Source organism: Eubalaena glacialis, chromosome 6, assembly GCF_028564815.1.
Source record: "Eubalaena glacialis isolate mEubGla1 chromosome 6, mEubGla1.1.hap2.+ XY, whole genome shotgun sequence".
Classification (NCBI taxonomy): domain Eukaryota; kingdom Metazoa; phylum Chordata; class Mammalia; order Artiodactyla; family Balaenidae; genus Eubalaena; species Eubalaena glacialis.
In genome coordinates, this window is record NC_083721.1 from 130,041,650 (window position 1) to 130,065,524 (window position 23,875).

General features: G+C 50.3%; 1 protein-coding gene and 1 pseudogene across 4 annotated transcripts in view; both read right to left on the reverse strand.

Moving 5' to 3' along the window:
- ESYT3 (extended synaptotagmin 3) overlaps positions 1 to 21,988 on the reverse strand; it is a 48,967-nt gene extending 26,979 nt beyond the window's left edge. For all 4 annotated transcript variants that reach the window (XM_061194606.1, XM_061194605.1, XM_061194603.1 and 1 more), the window contains exons 1-3: positions 21,497 to 21,988; positions 3,093 to 3,134; positions 1,591 to 1,725 (exon numbers count right to left, since the gene is read on the reverse strand). In XM_061194606.1, coding sequence (XP_061050589.1) covers positions 1,591 to 1,725; positions 3,093 to 3,134; positions 21,497 to 21,823 — 504 coding nt within the window. In that variant the 5' untranslated portion in view covers positions 21,824 to 21,988. The remainder of the gene's footprint in view (positions 1 to 1,590; positions 1,726 to 3,092; positions 3,135 to 21,496) is intronic.
- LOC133094092 (elongation factor 1-alpha 1-like) lies at positions 12,720 to 14,112 on the reverse strand (annotated as a pseudogene).
- Positions 21,989 to 23,875: the final 1,887 nt, after the last annotated feature.

The following is a 23,875-nucleotide window of genomic DNA, read 5'->3' on the forward strand; positions in this document are numbered from 1 at the left end:
CTTTACCGCACTCCTCCTCATTAGGGAGGATGCCCACCCCCTTTCTCTCTGGGGGTGTACTTCTGCCTTGATTCTGCCTTAAACAAACAATTTCTCCGTGTGCTCTCTCACATGTTATGCTGTGTCTCTGATAATAAACTTTGTACCTGTTTTTACAGTTTTTGCCTCCTTGAAACATCCTTGCTTTCAAATGGGGGCAAGAGTGAGGGCCACTGCTTCTAGCCTCTAGCCCCCAGTGGTCTAGCGGTTAGGATTCCTGGTTTTCATCCAGGCTCCCCAGGTCCAATTCCTGGCCAGGGAACTAAGATCTCGCTTCAGGACCGCTCACTGCGGTCTCTCTGAGATCACTAGGCCTGCCTGCTTCTGCCACCAGCAAGGGACCGCTGTCCCACAGGCATCACCACCCAACAAGCAGCCTGGCCAGGCAGGCTCTGCTATAAACACAGCAGTCCGCAAGCTTCCTGATCCTTTGTCTGCTGAGTTCTTCAAACGCCAACTCAGACACCACCCCTCCCAGAAGTCCTCCCTGACTACCACACTCCCACGCCCCTCCACTCCTGAAGCCACGCGTTCCTCCACGTCGTGCATGCACTGCCATGTCGGTGTCCATCACCCACCAGTTTATACATCTGTCTCCACGACAGGACAGGGACCTTCCTGAAGGCAGGAGCACAGCCACACCATCTCTTTCTACACTGCCTTGCACATAGCCGTGCTCAGGAAGTCATACGTGAGTGAAACAGGGAAAGAACAAATGAGCCAACAGATGCTGGGACAAGCGAGTCCTGGCAGAGTCTGAGTGGCTTCAGCCAGAACCTCCAGGGCTCAGGTAAGGCTGATCCGCCCCCACTCAGGAGGCTAGCGGGGCACACACCCTGGGGCTGGCAGACAGCTCTCATCAGGCTGGCCTGCCCTCTACATCTGCTTGTTCCGGAGCTGACCAGATGCCAGTGCCTCTGATTTACGGGGTGATGGAGCTCACAGCGGCTCTGCCTGGGGTATGCATTTTCTGATGATCAAAATAAGACTTTTACATCAGTGGGGCACTGAGAGGCAGAAAGAGTGGGGCAAGAGGCTGGAATAGGAAATGCAGCCTAGAATAGGGACATGACATTAGGTGTGTTCAATACACACACTTTTATCCTGGGTCACCAAGTATCTTCACAGAACTAGCCTGGGCTTATAACACGGATAGCCAGCATCAACCAATTGGTAGAGAATTAGTCACTGCTTTGAGGCACTGACTATCCCACTCCACGATGGTGAGTTCTCCCCAGCTGTTGCTGAGTTTAGGAAGCGTGACTCGTACATCTTTGTGTCAGGCTGGCTTCCACCACATGGCATGTCCTCCAAATTTTGCTTAAGAAGAGTGGAATTATTTCCCACCTCTCCTTTTCCTTTTCTCTGAGCCAGGCTTCCCCAGAACCTGTAGAGATGGTGGTGATGGGACTAGGGGCTGAGGGGTTTATCCTGAGGCCGAGAGGCTGGGAAATACAGGTGGTGAATGGGTCCCCTGTGAGTGACCCCTGGCAGGGGCTGGGGAGGAGCCTGCACCGTAGGTCCGGCTGCCCTGCCTGAGACAGCACTGACCTTCTGTCCGAAGTAGAGCTTGGTGAAGGTGAAGGTCCTCAGGTGCACGTTCTTCTCCTGGATCTTGGGCTCGAGTTTCTCCCGGAACTTGTTTTCCATGATCATGCTTAGGTAGGGCCAGATCTGGGAGATGATCTGGGAGGACAGGAAGAGGCCTTTGGTGGTCAGGTCTGTGCCCCCTGCCCCAGACCCATGGCTGCCCAGGGGTGGCCCTTATGCTGCAGCACCCATCTGCCTGCCTGACCCCCTATCCCATCTACCCACCTATCCGTCCATCTGTCCATCAGACATCGGATAACTACAGCCGTGGTTCTCACTCTTACAGTTAGATCCCAAGATTTGCTGCCATTTTGCAGCCCACCATGAAATAGTCACTCACTAAACTTAATATGATGAGGCCCTTTAGTTCTGTGCTAAAACATAAGCTACCTGAACAACACTGTGGTGTAAACAAGAAGTAGCAGGTGCCAGAGGTTTAAGAAAAAGAAAAGAAAAGAAAAAAAGCCACAGAAGAGAAATTTAAATTGTTTCCTGTGGATTTAATTTTTTTTCTAGCAATTGGGAAAGGCTGCCTGTAGCTGATTTCTGCAGCAGGATGACTCACGGTGCTGGGAACCAAGTGTAGGACCTGGGGAGAGGGAAGGTGGTGGAGAGATGGAACCTGGTGGCAGAAGATGGTGAGCAGAGAGTGGTAAGGAGCGGGGAGGGGGAGTGGGTGGGGGGAGAGCAGCCCATATGCTCTGTCTGGGGCAAAGGCCTCTTCCATCTCTGTGACTTGGGCCTTAGTTTAAAGATGCAGCTCCCCCTTTACAAACCCTAATCAGAGGAGCCTAAAGGAAGTGCGGTTTCAGGGTTTAACGCCCCTATCCCTCTCAGGCCTCGATGAGCCAGGCATTGTGGTGTTTTAATTACCTCATTAATACTCACAACAACCCCATGAGGCAGGGACCATCATTATTTCCATCGCACAAAGGAGGAAACCAGCTCTGAGACATTAGGCAACCTGCTCGAGGTTGCACAGCCAGTGCTGCCAGATCCGGGCTGGGAACCAGGCGAAACCCTGGTTCCCTAATCACCAGGGTGCTTGGGTGATTAGGAGCTGCTGTCAAATCCCGCATCACTGCCTTCCTCTCCCCAGGATGCGCTGATCTCGGCCTGGTGGGCCACTGGAGGCCTGCATTTTGCTCTGTGCTTCTCTGTACTTTTAAGTTTTCTGCTGTGGCCACGCATTAATTTCACAATAAAAAATATTTTCTTTTTAGAAAAGAAAGTCATTGGTGATGAGAAGAACCCGGAGGGTGGGAAGAGCAAGCGACAGGCAGAAGGCCCCCACCCCAGCGACTAAGGGCCACCTCTGCTCCTCCCCGGGCGGGGCTCCCACCAGGACCGCCTCCTCCACGCGCTGCCCGCCCCGTCCAGGCTTTGGGTGACTCAGCCAGGGCTGCGGGGGAGGACGAAGCCCTGGAGTGAGGCCGCTGCCCCCAGGCCCGCCCTGGCCTTACCTTGTTGGCCCACTCGACCCGCTCCACGTCCGGGAAGTGGATCTAGGGAACAGAAGCCCCGAGGGGAAGTTAGACTTGAGACCGGCCCGCCCTGCGGGACCAGGCGGGTTCCCACTCCCCAGCACAGAGCTGCACCGACCTACCCCGGGAACTGGAAGCCGGCCCGCCCTCAGGAGGAGTGCAGCAGGCGGCCAGAAGGGGTGGGGGGCAGCCAGCCCGAAGGCGCCCACGTGCGGCCTGACACTGACCTGGCCTCGGCCGCCAGCTCCTGGCTCAGAAGGCACAGAGGGGCAGTTCTGCGGCGACCCTCCGCCCTCCCCTCGCCCCTAGCCCGCCTTCCCAGTGGAAGTGCAGAACCCCAACCCGGGCCTTCCCCAGGGTGACACCCGAGTTTGCTTCTTGCAGAGTCTGTCCCCCTTATTCCCTTTAATGACACAAGTAATCATAGCCCCTGTAGAAAAAATTAGAAAATACAGCTAAACGAAAGGGAAAATATTTTATGAGAGAATGCCGCCCGGTGATAACTGTCATTACCAGGTTGATGCGTTTCCTTCCAGTCTTTTCCAGAAACAAGTATGTGTAGTTTTCACAGAAATTGAGGTCACAGTGCTTTTTTTCACTTCATAGATTGTGATTGTGCTGACTCCAGAGGTAACTGGTGCCAATATAAAAGGCCAAAAAGGGCACCATGTTGTTTCCAGGGGCAACTGGGGAGTGGACGTGCCCCTCCTCGGCTCTCAGGGGCCCCCCCAAGCCCCCCCCGTCCCCGGCAGGGAGGCCCCTGGGCCAGATGCTATGGTCACAGCACAGCTCCCTCCAGGGCCTGCTGGGTGAGTCCCGCCACATCCCTTGGGTGGTGGGGGGGGGGGGGAGGTGGGGGAGGTCCCTGAGGGGAATTGACAATCCTGTCGCCTAACCGTCGCGTAACCTGATTCTGAGGGTGCTGAACCCCTCCCCACAAGTCTCAGTCTCGGAATATGTCTACTGAGTGCACTACCCACCCCCGACGAGGGCCCCCTGCACCACCACCAGGGTTTTCTGGGATGGACAGAGTAAGAGTGTATGGGTGCCTGGCACAGAACACAGGTCAGTAAAACGGAAGGGATGGCCATCACTGTCACCCTGCCGCAAGTCCCCGGAGGACGAGGCCGACTCCGGATCAGATTCACGGTGGGCCTGGGACCTCCGAAGGTGGGGAAAGGGCCTGCCCTTCCCACCTGGGGGCTCGGAAGGCGCGCTGTCCAGGGACTGAGTAAACGCGTCCATGCAGTTCACACACCTGGTGCAGCCCTGCCAAGTGCCAGGCCCTGAGCTAGTTCCGGGGATGCCCCGAGGGCCCAAACGCAGACCTAGGCCTAGGCCACTCGCCCAGGAGGAGACGGAGAGAGATTTCATTCTCTCAGGAGCCGTTTTTAACAGCCTTGACAGTTCAGAGGAGCTCAGTGCTTCTGAGACTCCTGGGACATCACGCCATTCTCCCAGCCTCAGTTTCCCCACCTCTGGGCAGTGGCCCATACCAACTTGGAGAAGCGTCTAATGTTCCCAGGTGCTGCCAGAAAAATACTGCCTGGTTCCCAGAAGGGGAGCCAGCCCAGCCCAGGAACAGAAGGGAATCGTGGGGGGAGTAGGGGGGCAGGAGCCGGGGGCAGGAGCCAGGGTCAGGCCGGCCAGCTCACCACACATGCCCTGCAGCCGCCCTGGGTCAGGTCGCACGCTGGGTACCAGCCAAGTGTAGCGTGAGACCCTTCCATTGCTCCGTTACACTCACTGCCCAGCACTAAAGTAAAAACTCCTGCACGTGGGTCTGAAACAGACCTCTTTCTTCCCCGTTGATTGCTCCATTCACCACCCTCTTAGACTTCCCTTCTTCCAGGCAGCCTTTCCAGGTCACTCAAGCTGGGGCTAGGTGTCCCTAGTATGTGTTGCTGCTTCTCCACCACAGCTTTCAACACACCTTATTAGAGCCGCTGGGTCTTCCACCTGCCTCCTAACCAGACCACAGGCTCTGGTGGGCTGACTCAGCCGTGCTTCCTGTTAGCGCCTGTCCCTGGCATATGAATGTCTTAATAACTATTTGTGGAATGAATGAATGCAGCAATGAATGAATACAAGGTTCTTGACCTCAAGGAGCTCTCAGGCTGGTGAAGGAAGCATGCAATTAACAGGCTATTCCAGTATAGGATCAGCACCAAGGCAGGGGGAGGGGGACCCCCACAAAGGGGAGAGTTTGGGTACAGTGGGGCTGTCACTGGTGCCTCCGCTCCTCTTGTGCCCAAGCCTACTGGCTGGACCCCTCACACCCTTCCTTCCGTCCTAACACTGCACTTCCCAGCCCGTCCCCGCACACCCTCTGTGCATACCCCTTCCAACGTCCTGCACCCCCGTCCAGGTGATTCTCACCCCTGGAAGCTGAGAAGCTCTGATCTGCTGAACCCTGGAAAGGTGATCCAGCTTGGTGGGTCCAACCTTTGCCCACACTTGGGATCTAGTCAGACGAAGATTCCTGCACTGCCTCACGTCTACTGAATCAGGGTGTACCTGGGCGGGGCCTTCCAATTTATTTTTAACAAGTTCCTGGCGTGATCCTGAAGTTCAGTCAGGGTTGATGTGAGGTACCAATGACCTGCCCAACCCTGCATTAGAGTGACCCACACTCACCCTGACACTGAGGACAGCAATGGAATGCCCAGGGCCCACTCTGAGGATGTTGTCATGGTCTCTCCGGGCCACCCATGCCTGTATTTGAGGCTCCTGTCTAAGAGATTCCCCCAGAGAGTGAGTCTGAACCCCTGACCAGAGCAGCGATTCAGACAAAGAAAATAAGAGACCATCAAGACACCTTATTCTGCCTTAGGCACCTGTAGGGCCTCCCTGGGTCCGAATCTCAGCCATGTCATCCCTCCCCAGGGAGCCAACACAAGAGCCGGGCCACCTTCTTTGTGACTGCCCCTGAGTAAGTTCTGGACCAGGGAAGGAAATGAGACAGGCTGACATTCATGGAGCAACTGCTCACACCCAGTGCTTCCTCAATTCCATGAAAACAAATGAGTCTGTTCTCCCATTATAATCTGGACCTTTCCCTACTCCAAATTCTCAAAGTTATGCTATGTTTTTATCTACTGGTTTTGTGTTTTAGCTTTCGCATTTAAAATCTGCCTGGAATTTTTTTTATAGCAGGTGAGATAGGCATATAATTTCTTTCCACAATCTCACTAAGGCAATTTTTTTTTTACATCTTTATTGAAGTATAATTGCTTTACAGTTTTGTGTTAGTTTCTGCTGTATAACAAAGTGAATCAGCTATACATATACATATATCCCTATATCCCCTCCCTCTTGCATCTCCCTCCCACCCTCCCTATCCCACCCCTCTAGGTGGTCACAAAGCACCAAGCTGATCTCCCTGTGCTATGCAGCTGCTTCCCACTAGCTATCTGTTTTACGTTTGGTAGTATATATAAGTCCATGCCACTCTCGCACTTCGTCCCAGCTTACCCTTCCCCCTCCCCATGTCAAGTCCATTCTCTATGTCTGCATCTTTATTCCTGTCCTGCCCCTAGGTTCTTCAGAACCTTCTTTTTTTTTTTTTTTAGATTCCATATATATGTGTTAGCATATGGTATTTGTTTTTCTCTTTCTGACTTACTTCACTCTGTATGACAGACTCTAGGTCCATCCACCTCACTACAAATAACTCAATTTCGTTTCTTTTTATGGCTGAGTAATATTCCATTGTATATAGGTGCCACATCTTCCTTATCCATTCATCTGTCGATGGTCACTTAGGTTGCTTCCATGTCCTGGCTATTGTACATAGAGCTGCAATGAACATTGTGATACATGACTCTTTTTGAATTATGGCTTTCTCAGGGTATATGCCCAGTAGTGGGATTGCTGGGTCGTATGGTAGTTCTATTTTCACTAAGTAATTTTATAATAACATACAAAAAAGGAAGGAAGGGAGGGAGGGAGGAAAAGAAAGAAGCCCATGTTTCCTCCTAACTAGTGAAGCTACTTCCCTCACACATCAGCTTCCCACGTGTACTTTGGTGTGTTTCAGGACTTGGCATTGACCTCCATGGTCTGTTTGCCTGTTTCTGCATCAGTACCACACTGTTTTAATCTCTATGGCTTCACAATATGACCTGGGTAGGATGATTCCCCTCTTTTTGCTTTTCTTTTTCAAACTGATTTAGATAATAGTAGGTATTTATACTTCCATATGAATTTTAGAATCATCTTGTCAGTCTCCCCGCCAAAATCCTCCTGAGATTTTGATTGTTGTATTCCTGAATATGTAGATTAATTTGTGGGAGAACTGATCTCTTTACTACATTTTGCATCCATGAACAGAATATTTCCCTTTATTTATTCACATTTGATTGTATTCACATTTAGGATCATAACCTTTTTTCTACCAAAGTCCTGTACATTTTTTGTTAGATTACTTTGTGGGTTTTATAGTTATTAAAAATGGTATTTCATTTTCTGGGCAACTTTTGTTGAAATTTGTTACTAGTTCTAATTGTTTGTTAATTCTTGTAGGTAACTTACATACATTTATAATCTCCAAATAATAATTTTTTTCTTTCCGCTCCCATCCTTATCCTTACTTGTTTCTCTTGGCCAGTCCTCTGGTACTACGCAGGCACACTGGTGATAGCAAGCAGCCCTGTCTGGTTCCTGACCACAAAGGAAAGTTTCTCCATTAAGCACAATTTTTCCTATAGATTTTGGAGGACAGCTTCTATCAGACTGAGGAAGTTCTTTTCAATTCCTAAATTTCCAAGAGCTCTCATTATAAATGGGTATTGAACTATATTCAATACTTTCTATCTATTGAGATAATCATGTTATTTTTTTCCTTTCATCCATTAATGTGGTCAACTTAACTGATATTTCTTTCTAAAACAGAACCATCTCTAGTTCCCGGGATAAACCCTACTTGAAATATTTAGCTGGCCTGATATTTCATTTAGGCTTTATACACTAATGATCCAAAGTGATACCTACAGCTTTTGTTCTTGTACAATTCCTATCTGGTTTTGGTATAAAGATTTTATGATAAATTGTAAAATGAGTGGGACAGCTTTCCTTATCCTCCTGTTTTCTGAAACAACTTGTAAATATAGGAATTATCTGATCAATAGAATTTAGTATATCTTACCTCTGAAACCATCTTAGCCTGAGACTTTTGGGGGTGGTAAGTTACCATGTCTCTCTTTAGAGGTTGATGGTGTATTCAAGGTCTACTGATCTTAGTCTGGTAATCTTGGCATTTGTATTTTTCTAGAAATGTATCTAGTTCATCCAGGTTTCCAAATGTCTTGATATATAGTCATTTACAATATTTTATTATTTTAATCTGTTATATCTGTAGTTATTTCTGCCTTTTTTCATTCTATATTTTATTTTCATCTTTTTCTATTTTCTTCATGATCAAGCTTGACAAAGTTTTACCTATTATATTAATCTTTTGAGAGAATGAACTTCAGTTGTTAATAATTTTCTTTCCCCTTTACCTTTATTTAAAAATTTTTTTGTTCATTTTCATCCCTATATTTATCATTTCCTTCCTTCCTTCTTATTTCTTTGATCTAAATCTGTTGTTCTTTTATGTTCTTAGGGTCAACTCTATGAGTTTTAGAGTTGAATCATTTATTTTCAGTTTTTCTTGTTTCATGATAAATTCAAAGTTATAAATTCCCTTACAATTTTTAACAGTTTTTCCGTCATTATTCAGCTCTCAGTTTTTGTAATTTCCATTACGACTTCCTCTTAAACAATGATTTTTTAAAATAGTAATATTTAAAAATATCTAGACGCATGAGATATCTATACCTATTTTTGTTTCCTAATTTAATTTCTTTATGACCTGAACAATCTGTAGGATGGCAATTCACTGGAATATAGTGATAATTCCTTGGTGGCCTGGTACATGATTAATTTCTATGGTTGTTCCATGTATGATCAAGTTATTAATCATTTCCTTTTAATAGTCTTTCTCCTTGCTTACTTTTTGTCTACTTGATTTTCCATGTTCAAAGAGGAATATATGAAAAATTTCAAGCCAAACTGCTGATTTATCTACTTCTCTATGCAGTTCTATTAGCTGTTGGTTTGTATTTCAGGTTTATATTATGCAGTACATATATGGCCATGATGATTATTTCTTAATTATGGCTCCTTTTATGAGCATATAACATCTTTCTTTGTCTTAAAGATATATCCGAGTTACAGTCTATCTTGTCTAAGATGAAAATTGCTACTACAGCTATCTTTTGCTTCAAAGTTACCCAGTTGTATTTTTTTCATCCTACTTTCAGCCTTTTTGAGTTCATGTTATCTCATGTTGTTTAATACTCATCTTAATCCCTTATTAGACCCATTTTCCAGATAAGGAAACTAAGGCTGAGAGGTTACTTAGAATCACCAGCTGTGGAGTGCTACAGCTGTGACCCAGATCTAGGTCTGTCTGTGCTTTTCCACTCCACTACTCACTCCTCTTAAGAAAACATTACATACCACTGTTTTCCTCTCTTACAGAAAGTCTAATTGGACAGAGGACTGCCCTCATGGGACCTGAGCCTTCACCGGTAGGCCATGCTTTCTAGCTAAGGGTTCCACAGACACTTTCATTTGATCCTCCTCATGCTGTATAAAGTGAACAGCAAAGATGCAATTATCCCCGTTTTACATATGAGGGGAGGCTCAGAGACTAGCACTTGCCAAGAGCAATCAGGCGACCAGAACTCAGATTTTCTCACCTGAGCCCAGCCTTCAAATCTTTTTCTCATCTGTTTCCCCTCCCTAAGCTTAAGCCATCTGAAATGTCAACATTTGAAGTCCATTTCTCAGTGTTTTTCTAACCTATCCCTTTTGCATTTAAAATTCCATAGCTTTAAACCTCAGTTTTCTCAACCACAAGACGGGTACAATACTACCAACTTCACAGAGTTCCTGAGAAAACTAAATAAAACAATGCATGTAAGGTGCTCAGTACCCTTCCTGACTCAGAGTAAATGCTCCAGAAATGGTGATTCTTGATGGAAGTTTTACAGACGTCAGAGGTACGAACACTGACACTTCTGACCTCAGGTACATGCCAAGAACAAGATCACGTGGGCTGTGTGTCCAGTTCTGTCTGACCCAAAGCCCGGCAAATTCCCTGGGTCTCCTAGTGCCTGCTGCTCTGCACTTTGGGAGACCACTGAGAGGGCGGAACGGAAGATGAGAAGAGGATAACACAGCGAAAGTGGTTGAGGTGGAGGGGGAAGGACCCCGTAGATTCTTGTTTCTCTGGCCTCCGCTGATTGGCTGAGAGATCTGTGCCCCCAGATAATGAGCCACAGATAGGCTGGGCCCAATGCCTGCGAGGCACCACGGGAAATTCTGCCCAATGCAGGAGCTCCACAGTGAGGTGGGGCAAAGCAGCCCAGTCAGAGCCTCTGTCTGTGACTTTCCCTTGCCAGGTAAACAAAGGGAAGGCAGAAAAAGAAGCCACATGGCTCACTCTCAGACTGAGTCCTAAAGTCACTTTTGTACCAATTCCCATGAGGCTGGGGGTAGCCGGGAGTCTTTGGGACCAGCTAGGAAGAGACACACTCACACCACCAGGCAACGCAAAGGGCTAGACTCTGAGTTTGAGCGATTCTCAAACTTTTCTGTATGAAAACACCACCTGGAGAGCTGGTGAAAATGTGGATTCCTGGTTGGGGCCTGGAAACTTGCATCTTTCACAAGCTCGCCAGCTCGTCCTGATCCTGGCGGTGGAGGATGTGGAAGCACGAGCACACAGGGGCCCCCAGGCTAGAGGACCTGTTCCAGCCCTGGAACTAGGTGGCTTTTCTGCTCCCTGGGGTTCCTGACCAGGGCTAGAGAGTCACAGCCTGTGTTTCCAGCTGTTACTCCTAGGAGAACATCAAATTCCTACCAGCAGCCTATGGCCCTCAATTCTTTGACAAATCTTTTGGACCACAAAGAGCAAAGGGAGGCAAAAGCTAACAGGTGAAAAACACAATATCACAATTCTGCCTAGCTTGAGGCACTGCCCTTGCCCCTAGAAGGTGTCCTCACTCCCTTCCTGCAGCCTCAGGTTTCTCCGGACTGAGAGGAATGAAGCTGCTCATTCCTGTGCTGCCCATAGCATCTACAATCAAGGAGATAATGGACAAAAATCTACTTCTAAATGGAGACAGAGCTCTTGAAGGTTCGTCTCCATAGCAACATGAACACTCTTCTGACTGACGTAGTACAGGTATGAGCATTTCCCCAAAGCAGGCCTGGAAAATTCGAAAGTTGTCGGGCCGTGGTCAAGTCACCAGGATCTCAGATGCTTGCTATTCCGCCTGCAGGAGCCCTCGGGGAAGTTTCAACAAGAAGGGGCCTCAGCCCGCATCTAAGGCCTCCCTAAACTAACACAGTCATGCTGCTTTTCGTGCCCTTGGGCCAAAGCCTTCCAGGCAAAGTGGGCTAATAATTTAATGACGGCGTTTTTAGACATTGTCAAGAGAGTGGTGGTAATGACAGCTTAGAGAGGAGAGAAAGACTGGAAATCAAACCGAGTCTAAGAATTCCAGACTAGCAGAGACCACCAAAATGGCCCACATCGGTGCTTCCCTTTAGGTGGTCACGTGCTTTATTTCTTAAACTCTTTAGGAAAAATGATTCCACAGCAGTTGAGGAAATGGAGCCAGAGTGACAGCTGCATCCCATTGGGGGGTGGGGTCCACAGATGGGCTGGGGTGTGAGAGGCCTGGACAGCAGCTTCTGGCCACCAGACCCTCTCAGGAGGCAGAGGGATTGGAGAGCTTCACTTACAGAGCTTGCCTGTCACTAGGTGAATCCTGCTCGCTCCCTCGCACAGGGACGGTGGCTCCTCCCGTGGAAGCAGGTGTGTACGGACACAGAGAGACACACAGACATACAGAGGTGGGTGCACACATACATGCAGACATACACACCAAGATATACACAGACACACAAAGACACATAGACGCACACACACGCAGAACTACAGACCCATCCACAGAATCACATGTACACATGTACAAAGACCCAGGTACACACCCTCTTTGCTAGGAAAAAAAAAAAGAAAGCCTCACGCCTCTGCTCCAAAGGACTTTTTTTTTTTTTAAGATTTTTTTTTTTGATGTGGACCATTTTTGAAGTCTTTATTGAATTTGTTACAATACTGCTTCTGTTTTATGTTTTGGTTTTTTAACCATGAGGCATGTGGGATCTTAGCTCCCCGACCTGGGATCGAACCCGCACCTTCTGCACTGGAAGCACGGAGTCTTAACCACTGGACCACCAGGGAAGTCCCCCAAAGGGCATTCTTTTTTTTTTTTTCTCATTAAACTTTTTTAATGGGTCTCAAATTCTGTGACAGATTTTTGGTCAAGTTGTTTCCATTAAAAAGTACTGATTTTAAAAACTAATAAAACTGTCACACACAAAACAAACGGTCCACAAAACATTCTCCTTTCCTTCTGAAGGTTTTATGATGCATTATTATCATTAACCAGTCTTTTGCTATTAAACTTAAATGGCCAATTGGGACAACAGTTCTGGGGCCGTTCTTCCACCACTGATTAAGACTGGGGTGGCAGGTATTGGGGATAACATTCATTTAGCCTTCTGAGCTTTCTGGGCAGACTTGGTGACCTTGCCAGCTCCAGCTACCTTCTTGTTCACTGCTTTGATGACACCCACAGCAGCCATCTGTCTCATGTCATGAACAGCAAAAAGGCCCAGAGGAGGATAGTCAGAGAAGCTCTCAACACACATGGGTTTGCCAGGAACCATATCAACGATGGCAGCATCACCAGATTTCAAGAATTTGGGGCCATCATCTTCCAGCTTTTTCCCAGAATGACGATCAATCTTCTCCTCCAGCTCAGCAAACTTGCAAGCAATGTGAGCTGTGTGACAATGCGGACAGGTGCACATCCAGCACTGATTTGGCCTGGATGGTTCAAGATAATCACCTGAGCTGTGAAGCCAGCTGCTTCCATCGGTGGGTCATTTTTTGCTGTCATCAGCCACATTGCCACGATGAACATCTTTGACAGACACGTTCTTGACATTGAAGCCCACATTGTCCCCAGGAAGGGCTTCACTCAAAGCTTCATGGTGCATTTCAACAGACTTCACTTCAGTTGTCACGCTGACTGGAGCAAAGGTGACCACCAGGCCAGGTTTGAGAACGCCAGTCTCCACTCGACCCACAGGGACAGTGCCAGTACCACCAATTTTGTAGACATCCTGGAGGGGCAAACGCAAGGGCTTGTCAGTTGGGCGAGTTGGTGGCAGGATGCAATCCAGAGCTTCAAGCAGTGTGGTTCCACTGGCACTGCCATCTTTACGGGTGACTTTCCATCCCTTGAACCACGGCATGTTAGCACTTGGCTCCAGCATGTTGTCACCATTCCAGCCAGAAATTAGCACAAATGCTACTGTGTCGGGGTTGTAGCCAAGTTTCTTAATGTGGGTGTTGATTTCCTTAACAATTTCCTCATATCTCTTCCGGCTGTAGGGTGGCCCAGTGGAATCCATTTTGTTAACCTCAACAATGAGTTGTTTCACACCCAGAGTGTAGGACAGTGGTGCACGCTCACGGGTCTGCCCATTCTTGGAAACACCTGCTTCAAATTCACCAACGCCAGCAGCAACAATCAGGACAGCACAATCAGCCTGGGATGTGCCTGTAATCATGTTTTTGATGAAGTCTCTGTGTCCTGGGGCATCAGTGATGGTCACATAGTACTTGCTGGTCTCGAATTTCCATAGGGAGATATCAGTGGTGATACCACGCTCTCGTTCAGCTTTCAGTTTGTCCAAGACCCAGGCACACTTGAAGGAGCCCTTTCCCATCTCGGCAGCCTCCTTCTCGAACTTTTTCAATGGTTCTCTTGTCAATGCCACCACGTTTGTAGATCAGATGGCCAGTAGTGGTAGACTTCTCTGAATCTACGTGTCCAGTGACAACGATGTTGATGTGGGTCTTCTCCTTTCCCATTTTTGCTTAAGTTTAGCGGTGGTTTTCACAACACCTGTGTCCTGGCGGCAAACCCGTTGCAAAAAAGCCCAACGGGCATTCTTATACACGCACTCCTGCTGACTCCACTGATGTTGTCGACCCCCTCCCCACCCACAAAGAAGAGAGGAGACCCTTTTCCAGGTGTCCTGCAGGGATGGGGATGGGACACAAGGAGGCCGCGCTGGGCTGTCGTCCTCCTGAGACAGGCCCTGCTCTGTGGGTGCCTCTGCAGCGGTTTCTCCTCTACCAGAAAACGGCCCCTCATTTCATTCGCTTTTCTCCTGATGAAGCACTGACTTTCATCCCTTTTTTTCTCTGTTCTTGGGAGGTAAACATTTAACCATGAAAACTGCTTTTAAATCTGCCCAACTCTTCTGCTTAACATCACCCTGCTAAAAGTGCCTTAAGGGAAACAACTGCTTTGCCAGCTTGGAATTCTGTCTAGCACTGTTCTAGAATCCATAGATTCCTTAACAGCACACCCAGCCTGCGAACTGGCCTAAGTCGGCTGGACCCAGCAGGATGACAGAGCAGATAAAACTCCAAAGAGAGTCATCGGTGAGGAGAATGCGGGTGCCAGGAGCCTGTCACCCTTGCTGAGGAATAAGCGCTCGGAGCAGAGACGGACTGCCCTGAGCTACCTGCAGAGTCGTTTCGAGGAGACCTGAGTGTAATCCTAAGTCGCCAGAGAGTTCAGTGATCCAGTTAGGTCTGGTACAGCCTGGAGGGTAAAAAATTTATCCTCTTACTTATAAAACTAGTAAAAGGCCAACCATCCTCCTCCTCCTCCTCCAGGCTGATAAGGCCAAGGTGAGGTGGGAATGAGGATCTTTAAAGTCCTTAAGTTTTGACAGGTCGGTTTAATGTGTAATCTGTGTAAAGAACTGGAGAAACAGGGACTGAGATTTACATTGAGGACGTTCACTGCGGCATTCATGCCACAGATTTTTTTTTTTTAAGTTTATTTTTATTTATTTATTATTTTTGGCTGTGTTGGGTCTTCGTTGCTGCGTGCGAGCTTTCTCTAGTTGCGGTGAGCAGGGGCTACTCTACGTTGCGGTGCGTGGGCTTCTCATTGCTGTGGCTTCCCTTGTTGCAGAGCATGGGCTCTAGGCACGCGGGCTTCAGCAGATGCGGCGCGTGGGCTCAGTAGTTGTGGCTCGTGGGCTCTAGAGCGCAGGCTCAGTAGTTGTTGCGCACGGGCTTAGTTGCTCCGCGGCATGTGGGATCTTCCTGGACCAGGGCTCGAACCCGTGTCCCCTGCATTGGCAGGCGGATTCTTAACTACTACGCCACCAGGGAAGCCCCACAGATTTTTATTGAATGTCTATATGAACTGGGCACTGAGCGAGGAGCTGCGTGTACAGAGAGGAACAAGAAACACACTTGAAAAGAACATTCGATCTGGAGGAAAAGTTGGACATAAAAATAGATAAATGCAAATCAACACGGGACGTGGACTGGGTGTGAGAAAAGGGTCCCAGTGTGGGTGCCTGAGCTTGGACTTGAAGGAGGAGTCAAGGGAGTCAGACTGACAGATCAAGGGAGAAATTCCAGATAGATAGAGGAAACACCACCCATCTCGGCCTGCCACAGAAACAGGGCAAACTGGGACATAACCAAAATAGTGATGTTAGAGAAATGGTCAGGCAACTTCTGGTCTATTCGTATTAAGGATATCATAATCCTTAAGAATTTTTTGAAGACTGTTTGTAAGACAATGTTAAGGACATAAAAACAAAAAATTTTTCAAAGGTGCAAGTTTTCAAAAAACTTTTCATAGACCTTTTATACAAAGGAAGTGCACCCAAACATAGGGTGTATCTCCGGGTGGCAGCAATGTAAATGCTTACTCTAATATTTACTTGTAGACCATTTCCAAATTTTCTAACATGGGAATATTTGCACTTTTATAACCGGAAAAATGAGATCTTTAACCAGTTACTTTAAAAAGTAAACACAGTATGGGCAAAAGAATGGAGTGGGTGAATCTGGGGTCTTGAAACACCCCATGTCCTGGAGGAGTTCCTTGGCTTTTCACTGTGAGCATTTCAAGGACTAGTGACCCTGGGCACACTGGGATGGGACTTCTCAGTCCCACCTGGCATCCTACAGAGAGAGGGTACACCGGAGCTGAGCCCTGACTCCCAGTGTGGCCCGAGGGACTCAAGTCTCGTCCCCTTGACTTGAAGTGACAGGGTGTGTAAAGAGAATGGGGCTTTGTCCCTTTAATAGTTCCCACTGGGGCAGAAAACATTTTAACTGTCTCTTCGCTATTTGCCATAGAGGAGGGGGAGTGGGGAAGCACTTTCCTCCAGCACATGGGGACACTTCTGGGCTATGAGCTCTAGGTTTCCTGAGATTTAAAAATCCTTGGGACTCCACCAGGAGAAGTAACTCTGAATGGCGGGGTGGGAGGAGCAGGCAGAAGGGAAGGCAAGGCCCCAGTCCCCTGCTCCTCTGTGTAGCTGGGTGGTGGCCTTCACGGGTCATCGGGGCACAGCTCACACCTCCCAGTGGCTCCCCCAAAGTCACTGGGGACATTCCCCCAGAGGGGCCAGCTCTGTCTGCTGTCTCAGGCTCGATGAGCAACCCATAAACATGGGGCAGGGAAGGGCAGATCGTGCACATCCAGGAGGCAGGCTTCGGAGCTCCAGCCAGGGCCCAGGCCTCGGGGGCAGGGAGGCATCAAGCAGCAAAAGTTACCCCAGGAAGGGTCTTGAGGAGCCCAGAGCATGAAGGACTGACTCTGAAGACCAGACAGGAAGTTTCTGGAGCACTAGAGCTGGAATTCCATGAATGGAACCCCAGGAAGGGCTGAGGGCCAGGCTGGAGTCTCTGACGGGTGCTGCCCCTGGCAGCCGTCCATCCCTGGAGCCACGTTTGCTGCTGGGCCACTTGGTAATGAGTTTCGTATTAGAAAAAGGGAGAGTTAGGAGGCCTGGGAAATTGAGGAGGATACAGTGACAGCCCCCCTGAGCACGTACTCGTGCCAGGCTTCGAACAAGCAGCTTTTCAGACTCAACTCATCGCAAACGCATGTAGAAACTGAGCCTTCGAGGCCGACAGCTAGGTGAGTGGTGGAGCTGGGGTGTCACCAGCTCTGTGGGATCAAAGGCTCCAGTTTTGTCACTGTGCTGTCCACGGCCCCCAGCCCTGGCAAGGTGGGCTGATCGAAGAGGCTCCTTATTTCTTGAAAAATATATCTAAAAACTGAGTGGTGGGGCTTCCCTGGTGGCGTAGTGGTTGAGAATCTGCCTGCCAATGCAGGGGACACGGGTTCGAGCCCTGGTCTGGGAAGATCCCACATGCCGCGGAGCAACTAGGCCCGTGAGCCACAACTACTGAGCCTGCGTGTCTGGAGCCTGTGCTCCACAACAAGAAAGACCGCAACAGTGAGAGGCTCGCGCACCGCGATGAAGAGTGGCCCCCACTCGCCGCAACTGGAGAAAGCCCTCGCACAGAAACGAAGACCCAACACAGCCAAAAATAAAAATAAATTAACTAATTAATTAAAAAAAAAAAAAGAGACAGCAGAGAACTTGTTCTTAAAAAAAAAAAAAAAACTGAGTGGGAGGAGCATTCACATGTAAACAGCAGGCGGCAGCCGCTCCCCTGTCCAGAAGACGAACTGCCTTCTCTCCATGTGGCCGGGCCACGTCCACAAGCCAAGAGGCTCCCCAGCATCTTCACCCGTGACCCCTTCTAAAGCAGAAGAATCTGAGCTGTGTGTTCCATGGAAGGGAACCAGAGGAGGAGCAGGTCCCTCTGAAGTTGGACCAGAAACAACCTCCTTTAACAGGTTTTTACAGGTGGGGACAATGAGACCCAGTGAGGGAAAGCAACCTCTCTGATCACCTGGAGGCAGCAGCTTGGAGCGAAGTGTTGAGAAGGAGTCTAACGGGGCTGGAAAGAACAGCTCCATTGAGAACGGACCGCCGTGGCCTGGCAGGGGAGAGCGATGGCCTCTGGGCTCTGGCTCAGCCTGGCCTTGGCCTTCGTCCCCTCACAGGGACTTGGTGCAAATTAGAGCAAGGTGCACACACAGCCGGGCAAGCAGCAGGGGGGCTGGGATCCACCCTCACTCACTGGGTGCTGGGTGATGACTTGCATGGCTGCGAGGCCCTCAAGACCTTTTCTTCAACCCCCTGACTACTGGTTTGCCATCTGTTAATTAGTAAAAATACTTCTCAAAGGAGGTCAGACGCCATCAATCCCCATTCATGCAAGAACACCAGTTCTCAAAACAGGAAGAAGGTGTGCTGAAAGGTCCACATGTAAGATAGAGACACCGTGCTCTGAAATTGTGGACAAGGGTCACTCTGTCCCTACCACACAGGAGCCACGTCTCTCTGTCTTCACAAACAGTGTGTGTCCTTAGGAGGCAGGGAGAGGCCAGAAGAAGGATATTCAAACAAGTAGGTTCCAGATTTTCCACATCATCCTTGGGCTTGGAAACCTTCATGAGGCGGGTCCAAAAGCCCACATTTACATCTTTGTGCGTGTTCTTCACAGGTGTTCACACAGACAACCAACTTCCCCAGACCTGCTTCACATTCTGGATTCCCAGTCCCAGGAATGGGCACCCAGCCCCCCAAATCAGAAAGCAGAAGACCCTGATCCCTCCCTCCCTGCACTCTAGAGGCCGCCAAGCACCTGGAGTCCCACTCCGCACAGCTCTCACCCTCAGCTCTTAGTCTCCACTATGACCATCTTGGCTCAAATCACTTTCTCAACTGGTCTCTTTCCTCCAGCTTCACTCCTCCCTGCATGCTGCTTGTTCCAGGGCCTTTCCAAAACCTTGCCCAGCTCCTTTCAGCCTTCAGAATCAGCCCCAGCCTCCAACAGACCTGCCTCAATTTGGTCCCTGTCCCTCAGCCTACACCGCACACACCAGCCAGGCCAAACCACACAGTACCCCCCAGATACCGGCCACACGGCGCCTCCATGCTGTGCTCGCAAGCCGCCACCTGCTTGGACTGCCCTTTGCGGTACCACTGCCTCAATCCAAAAGGTTATCCAGGCCCTGGCCCTGCAAACTGGCCAGCCAAGCCTGCCAGAAGGGTCTGGAGAACATAGGCGGAGGCCAGGCCCTCCAGGACCCTGCCAAGGAGGCAGGAGGCTGTGGTCTGGGGACAATCTGATGTGGAAACCAGGTAGGGTATCCTTCCCTCCAGGCCTTTGACCCTGGACTGGACCCTGTTCAGACTCCTGTTTCCAGCTTCCCTGAGACCTCTATGGCAACTACCTGTTACGCATCTGCCTCCCGCCCCAGACTGCCCTCTTGGGAGGTGAGACACCATTGCCTTCCTCTGTGTGTCCCTGCACCCAGCTGGGTCAGGCCTGGGGTATGGTTTATGGGGTGAGAACCAGGAGATACTGTCTTGTCTCATCCATCAGGCTGAGCTCCCTGTTGGCTACGTCCACGTAGTTCTGGGGACCCCTCCCCCAAGAGGAGCCAGAACGGTTTCTATGGCATTTGTGGGCGGGGGGTGTTGGGGGATTGGGGGTGTCAAGGCTCTTACAGGATCTGATTCTTACCCCAATTTCAGAAACGTTGCCTTTGCATACAGCTAAGTGTCTGGAGGCCTCCCTAACACTGGGAGGGGCAGAGAGAAAGGGCTGTCACTTGGTGAGGTATCATGGGCCCACCCTCATGGGCTGAGGCTGCCATGGGGTCACGACAGAGGTCTGACAGGCAGGCTGGGCTCCCTCAACAGTGAACAAGGAGTGTGAACAGATCCAAGCCTGCTCTCTGGGTCCACATTTTCCATGATCACAAGCCATCAATCCCCTTTCATGCAAGAAAACCAAGGTCTGGGCGAGACAGGCCCCAAACACTGTCTCCATGGCTGCTACCCAATATATACGTAAACCTATTTACAAAGCTTTACTGTCAACCCACATATTAGTATTATGGGTTAAATTGTGTTTCCCAAAATTTATATGTTGAAGTCCTAACCCCTAGTCCCCTAGAATGTGACTGTATTTAGAAATAGGGTCTTTATAGAGGTGATTAAGTTAAAATGAGGCCATTAGGGTGGGCCCTAATCTAACCTGACTGATGACCTTATAAGAAGAGGAAATTTAGACACAGGTGAGTACAGAGGGAAGACCATGTGAAGACACAGGGGAAGATAGCCAACTACAAGCCAAGGAGAGGCCTCAGAAGAAACCAACCCTGCTGACACCCTGATCTTGATAAATTTCTGTTGTTTAAGCCACCCACTCCGTAGTACTTTATGGCAACCCTGGAAAACTAATGCAATAAGGCTTAATTTCTCTTTTAACATAAAATAAACATACATAGGCCTTTCTAATATCTTCTCAACCCACTTCAGATGCTACTGTCATGGGCAAGTGTGAGGAACCTATAGCCTGGCTGGATTTTAGAGTACAGGCCTCAAGCCAGAGGAAATGAGGGGTCTGGTGGCCTCTGGACACCTCTCCCTGTGTGCCTGAATGTTTCTGGAAGAAATCAGAAACAACCAACACCAGTTCATCACCCAGAGAAGGGGGTTTGCTGCAGACCAAGTCTTAGACTGAATGCCCCTCTTGCAGTCGTTTCCCAAACTCATAAGACTCACTGAGGTTCCTTAGTCCCACCTGGGGGTTGTGAGGTGAGGCCTAAAACTTGTTTTTATTAAGTGGGCCAGGCGATTCTCAGGACCCAGAAGCCTTTGAGAAGCCATAGTCCAGGCCATTCCACACCAGGAGATGGTTTTGTAGCTGTAGAGTGTGAGTGTGTGTGTGGGTGTGTCTCGGTGCGTCTGAACATCTCTACCAGGCGAGGGAGCGAGAGAAGCCCGTGAGCCAGCTCGGCGGCCGCCGGCCTCTCCCCTCCACCCTGGCAGCCCCATCCCGGCACTCCCATCTCTAGCCCCTCCCTCTGACCGGGCCTCTGCCAAAGGCAACCAGTCTGCAGTTGCTGTCACAGCTGTATTTGTCAGTGCTGTGCCCTGCGTTTCTTCTTTCAATCAACAGGCGGGTGGAAGAAGTGTCTTCTGCTTCCCTCACGAGTTAACTTTGCAGAGTCCCAGACGCCCTTGTTTTTCTCCTGGGTGTGGCCCGCCCGTGATTTTTCTCCCAGGTTCTGGGCCCTTAGGTGAAACCCAGGTTCCCGCTGCCAGCACAGCCGGACCAGAAGTGGCAATGAGGCCGAGGGGCGCCCCGGCGAAGGACATGGCCACCGCCCCCAGGGTCTGTGCGCCGCGATCCGCGGGGGACCAGGTGTGCGGGTCTCCAGGCTCCCTCCCTCCCTCGGGTCTGCGCGCCCCAGCTCCCCGGAAGACCGCAGGTTCCTTCCGAACCTTCAAGGGCATCCGCCCCACCTCCGACCCCCGCCCGGCTCGGCCCGGCTCACCCAGGCGGGCAGGTGCTGGCCCCGCAGCTCGCGGCTGATGAACTGGCGTTCGTTGTTTAGGAATTCGAAGGCGGCCGCCAGGCGCCCGAGCTTTCCGCAGCGGTTCCTGCGCCACCACATCCACCCCAGGGCGCTGAGCAGCAGCCAGGTGAAGCTGATCCCCAGGTAGCCGGCTAGATAGACGGGCGCCAGGCAGAACAGCACGCGCGCCGCGAAGGTGTAGAGCTCGGGCAGCAGCTGGCTGGACAGGCACGGCTCGGGGCCCGGCGCGCGCTCGGTCCCCCGGGCACCAGAGGCGCCGGGGGCGCAGGGCTCCTCCGCTGGCATCTCTTCGTCTCCGTCTGCCCTTTCCGAGAACTTCACCTGAGGTCAGGTCCGCGAGCCGCGACGCCCGGGCACATCTGTCCTCCAAGGGGGAGGACCGGACCGCCGCGCCGCGCCGCACCTGCCCTGGCTAACTCGCCCGCGCAGTTTCCGTGCCCCGAACTCCGAGTTCTAAACTGGGAATGCGTTGCGCCGCCGCGGCGTTCCCCTCCTCGCCCAGCCCGCAGCTCCGGATGTCTCCGCCCCCGGGGGCGGGCCCAGGCGGAAGGGGGCGGGGTCAGGCTTCTCAGCTGGCGCCGCGGAGGTGTAAAAAGAAACCTGATGTTCAGGCAGCCTTCAGAACCAATGTCCCGCGCAGGCGTCGGAAGAGGTTGCAGCTGCCACACCCAGGTCCTACCCCAGGCAGTTGATGACTCACAGAGGCATGTGGACAAATGGCTTGTCATGGATAAACATCACCTAAAACCTGTTTCCTACACCCAGTCTGCAATATGCAGGCGAGTGTAGTAGGCTCTTACCTGGGCATTCGAGGGCCTCCCAGCCCCAGGGTGGGCCCCGCCCTGTGTCTGAGCTCCCTGGGTGGACCTTAGAGCCCTGTATCGCTGCCCCCTCCTCTTGCACCTATAAAGCTTAGACCTAGCACCCCGCCTCACCTGGTCGAGCTCAGGGTCCTTCCTCTGCCCCACAGCACTCTCTACCCTGCACTCCCACCCTCTGTGCTGGGTGTCAGTTTGGAACATCATTCTCTGCATCAATCAGATCGGGAGTCTCCCGGGCCAGGCCAGGCCTCCTTATTTGGGGGCGCCCAGTATGGCAAGCGATGGTGACTAACAAGAGAAATAATGAGCAAGCCCTGGGGTGCTTGGCGGCCAGTTGTGAAGCCCAAGGTTTCTACCTAATCCTTTCTGAATGATCAGAGCAGGTGAAGGTCTTGTGGATGACATACATTTTAGGCGGCTCACCTGAGTGGGCACGTCGATTACTGGAATGTGATTTTGGAGTTGACAAATGATTTGGAATTATTCTACAGTCTTTCAGTAGTTTTATTGAAGGACCAGACCCAATGGACAGCAAGCACGATGTAACTGAATTCTCTTTTCCTCTGTCCTTCAGGTATCTCTCTCTGTCTGTCTGTCTTTCTGGCTTTTTCCTTCCTCTTTCCTGGATAAAATTACTGGCTGTGATGAGTTTTTTCAGCAACACGTGTGTTCCTAGTGGTCAGAATAGCTGGACCCTCCTCTGTTGTTCTTGGTCTTCCAGGACTGGCCAAAACAGAAGCTGAAACCTCCCAGCTTAACATCCTGTTACACTACATTTCCCAGGGTAACCTAGGAAGTCAATGTAGGAAATGCATCTCACTCGAGTTTCTTTTTGGAGAGTTCCTTTTTGAATGTACCTAATCCTATTAAAGGCTCTGAGAAGTCCTGCAGATAAAAAGCTATTATATTTGATTTAACCCACTGTTTCCCAAATTATTTGACCACAGAACTCCCATTCTCAAAACACTGCTCTAGTGGTTGACCCAGGTCAGCTTGAGCTAAAGGAATGAGAACCTGGAACCTGAGGCAGGAATGCAGCTGACTCCCATGATGGGTGGACCCGGAAGTTAACTGGCTGGACTCGGCTCAGCATCCCTGCTGCTCTCCTCGCTGACCTGCCTCCTTTGCCTTTGGCTGAAGTGGAGAACACAGCACCTTCCTCACAGCTTCCAGGGTCACAGAGCTTCACGGAGAGACTGCTTGACCCTTATCCTTCCCAATTCCAAATGCCTTGGAGAGAGGACCCCACTGTATCTATTATCCCCTTGCCTCTTAACACACACCAGGTCTACACCACAGCCCCCTCCTGGGTTAGTGTGTTTGGAGAGGATTACCAGAGAAGGAAGGTTGTTGATTTGGGAACTGATGTCCAGAATGAGACCTGGAACACCCGGCGGGACATGGCTACCCCAGCTGCACTGCCTTCTCTGCTCCTTGAACACACCAAGCTCATTTATGCTTCAAGACTTGTGTACTTGCTGTTCCCTCTAACCGGAATGATCCCCACATAAATTTC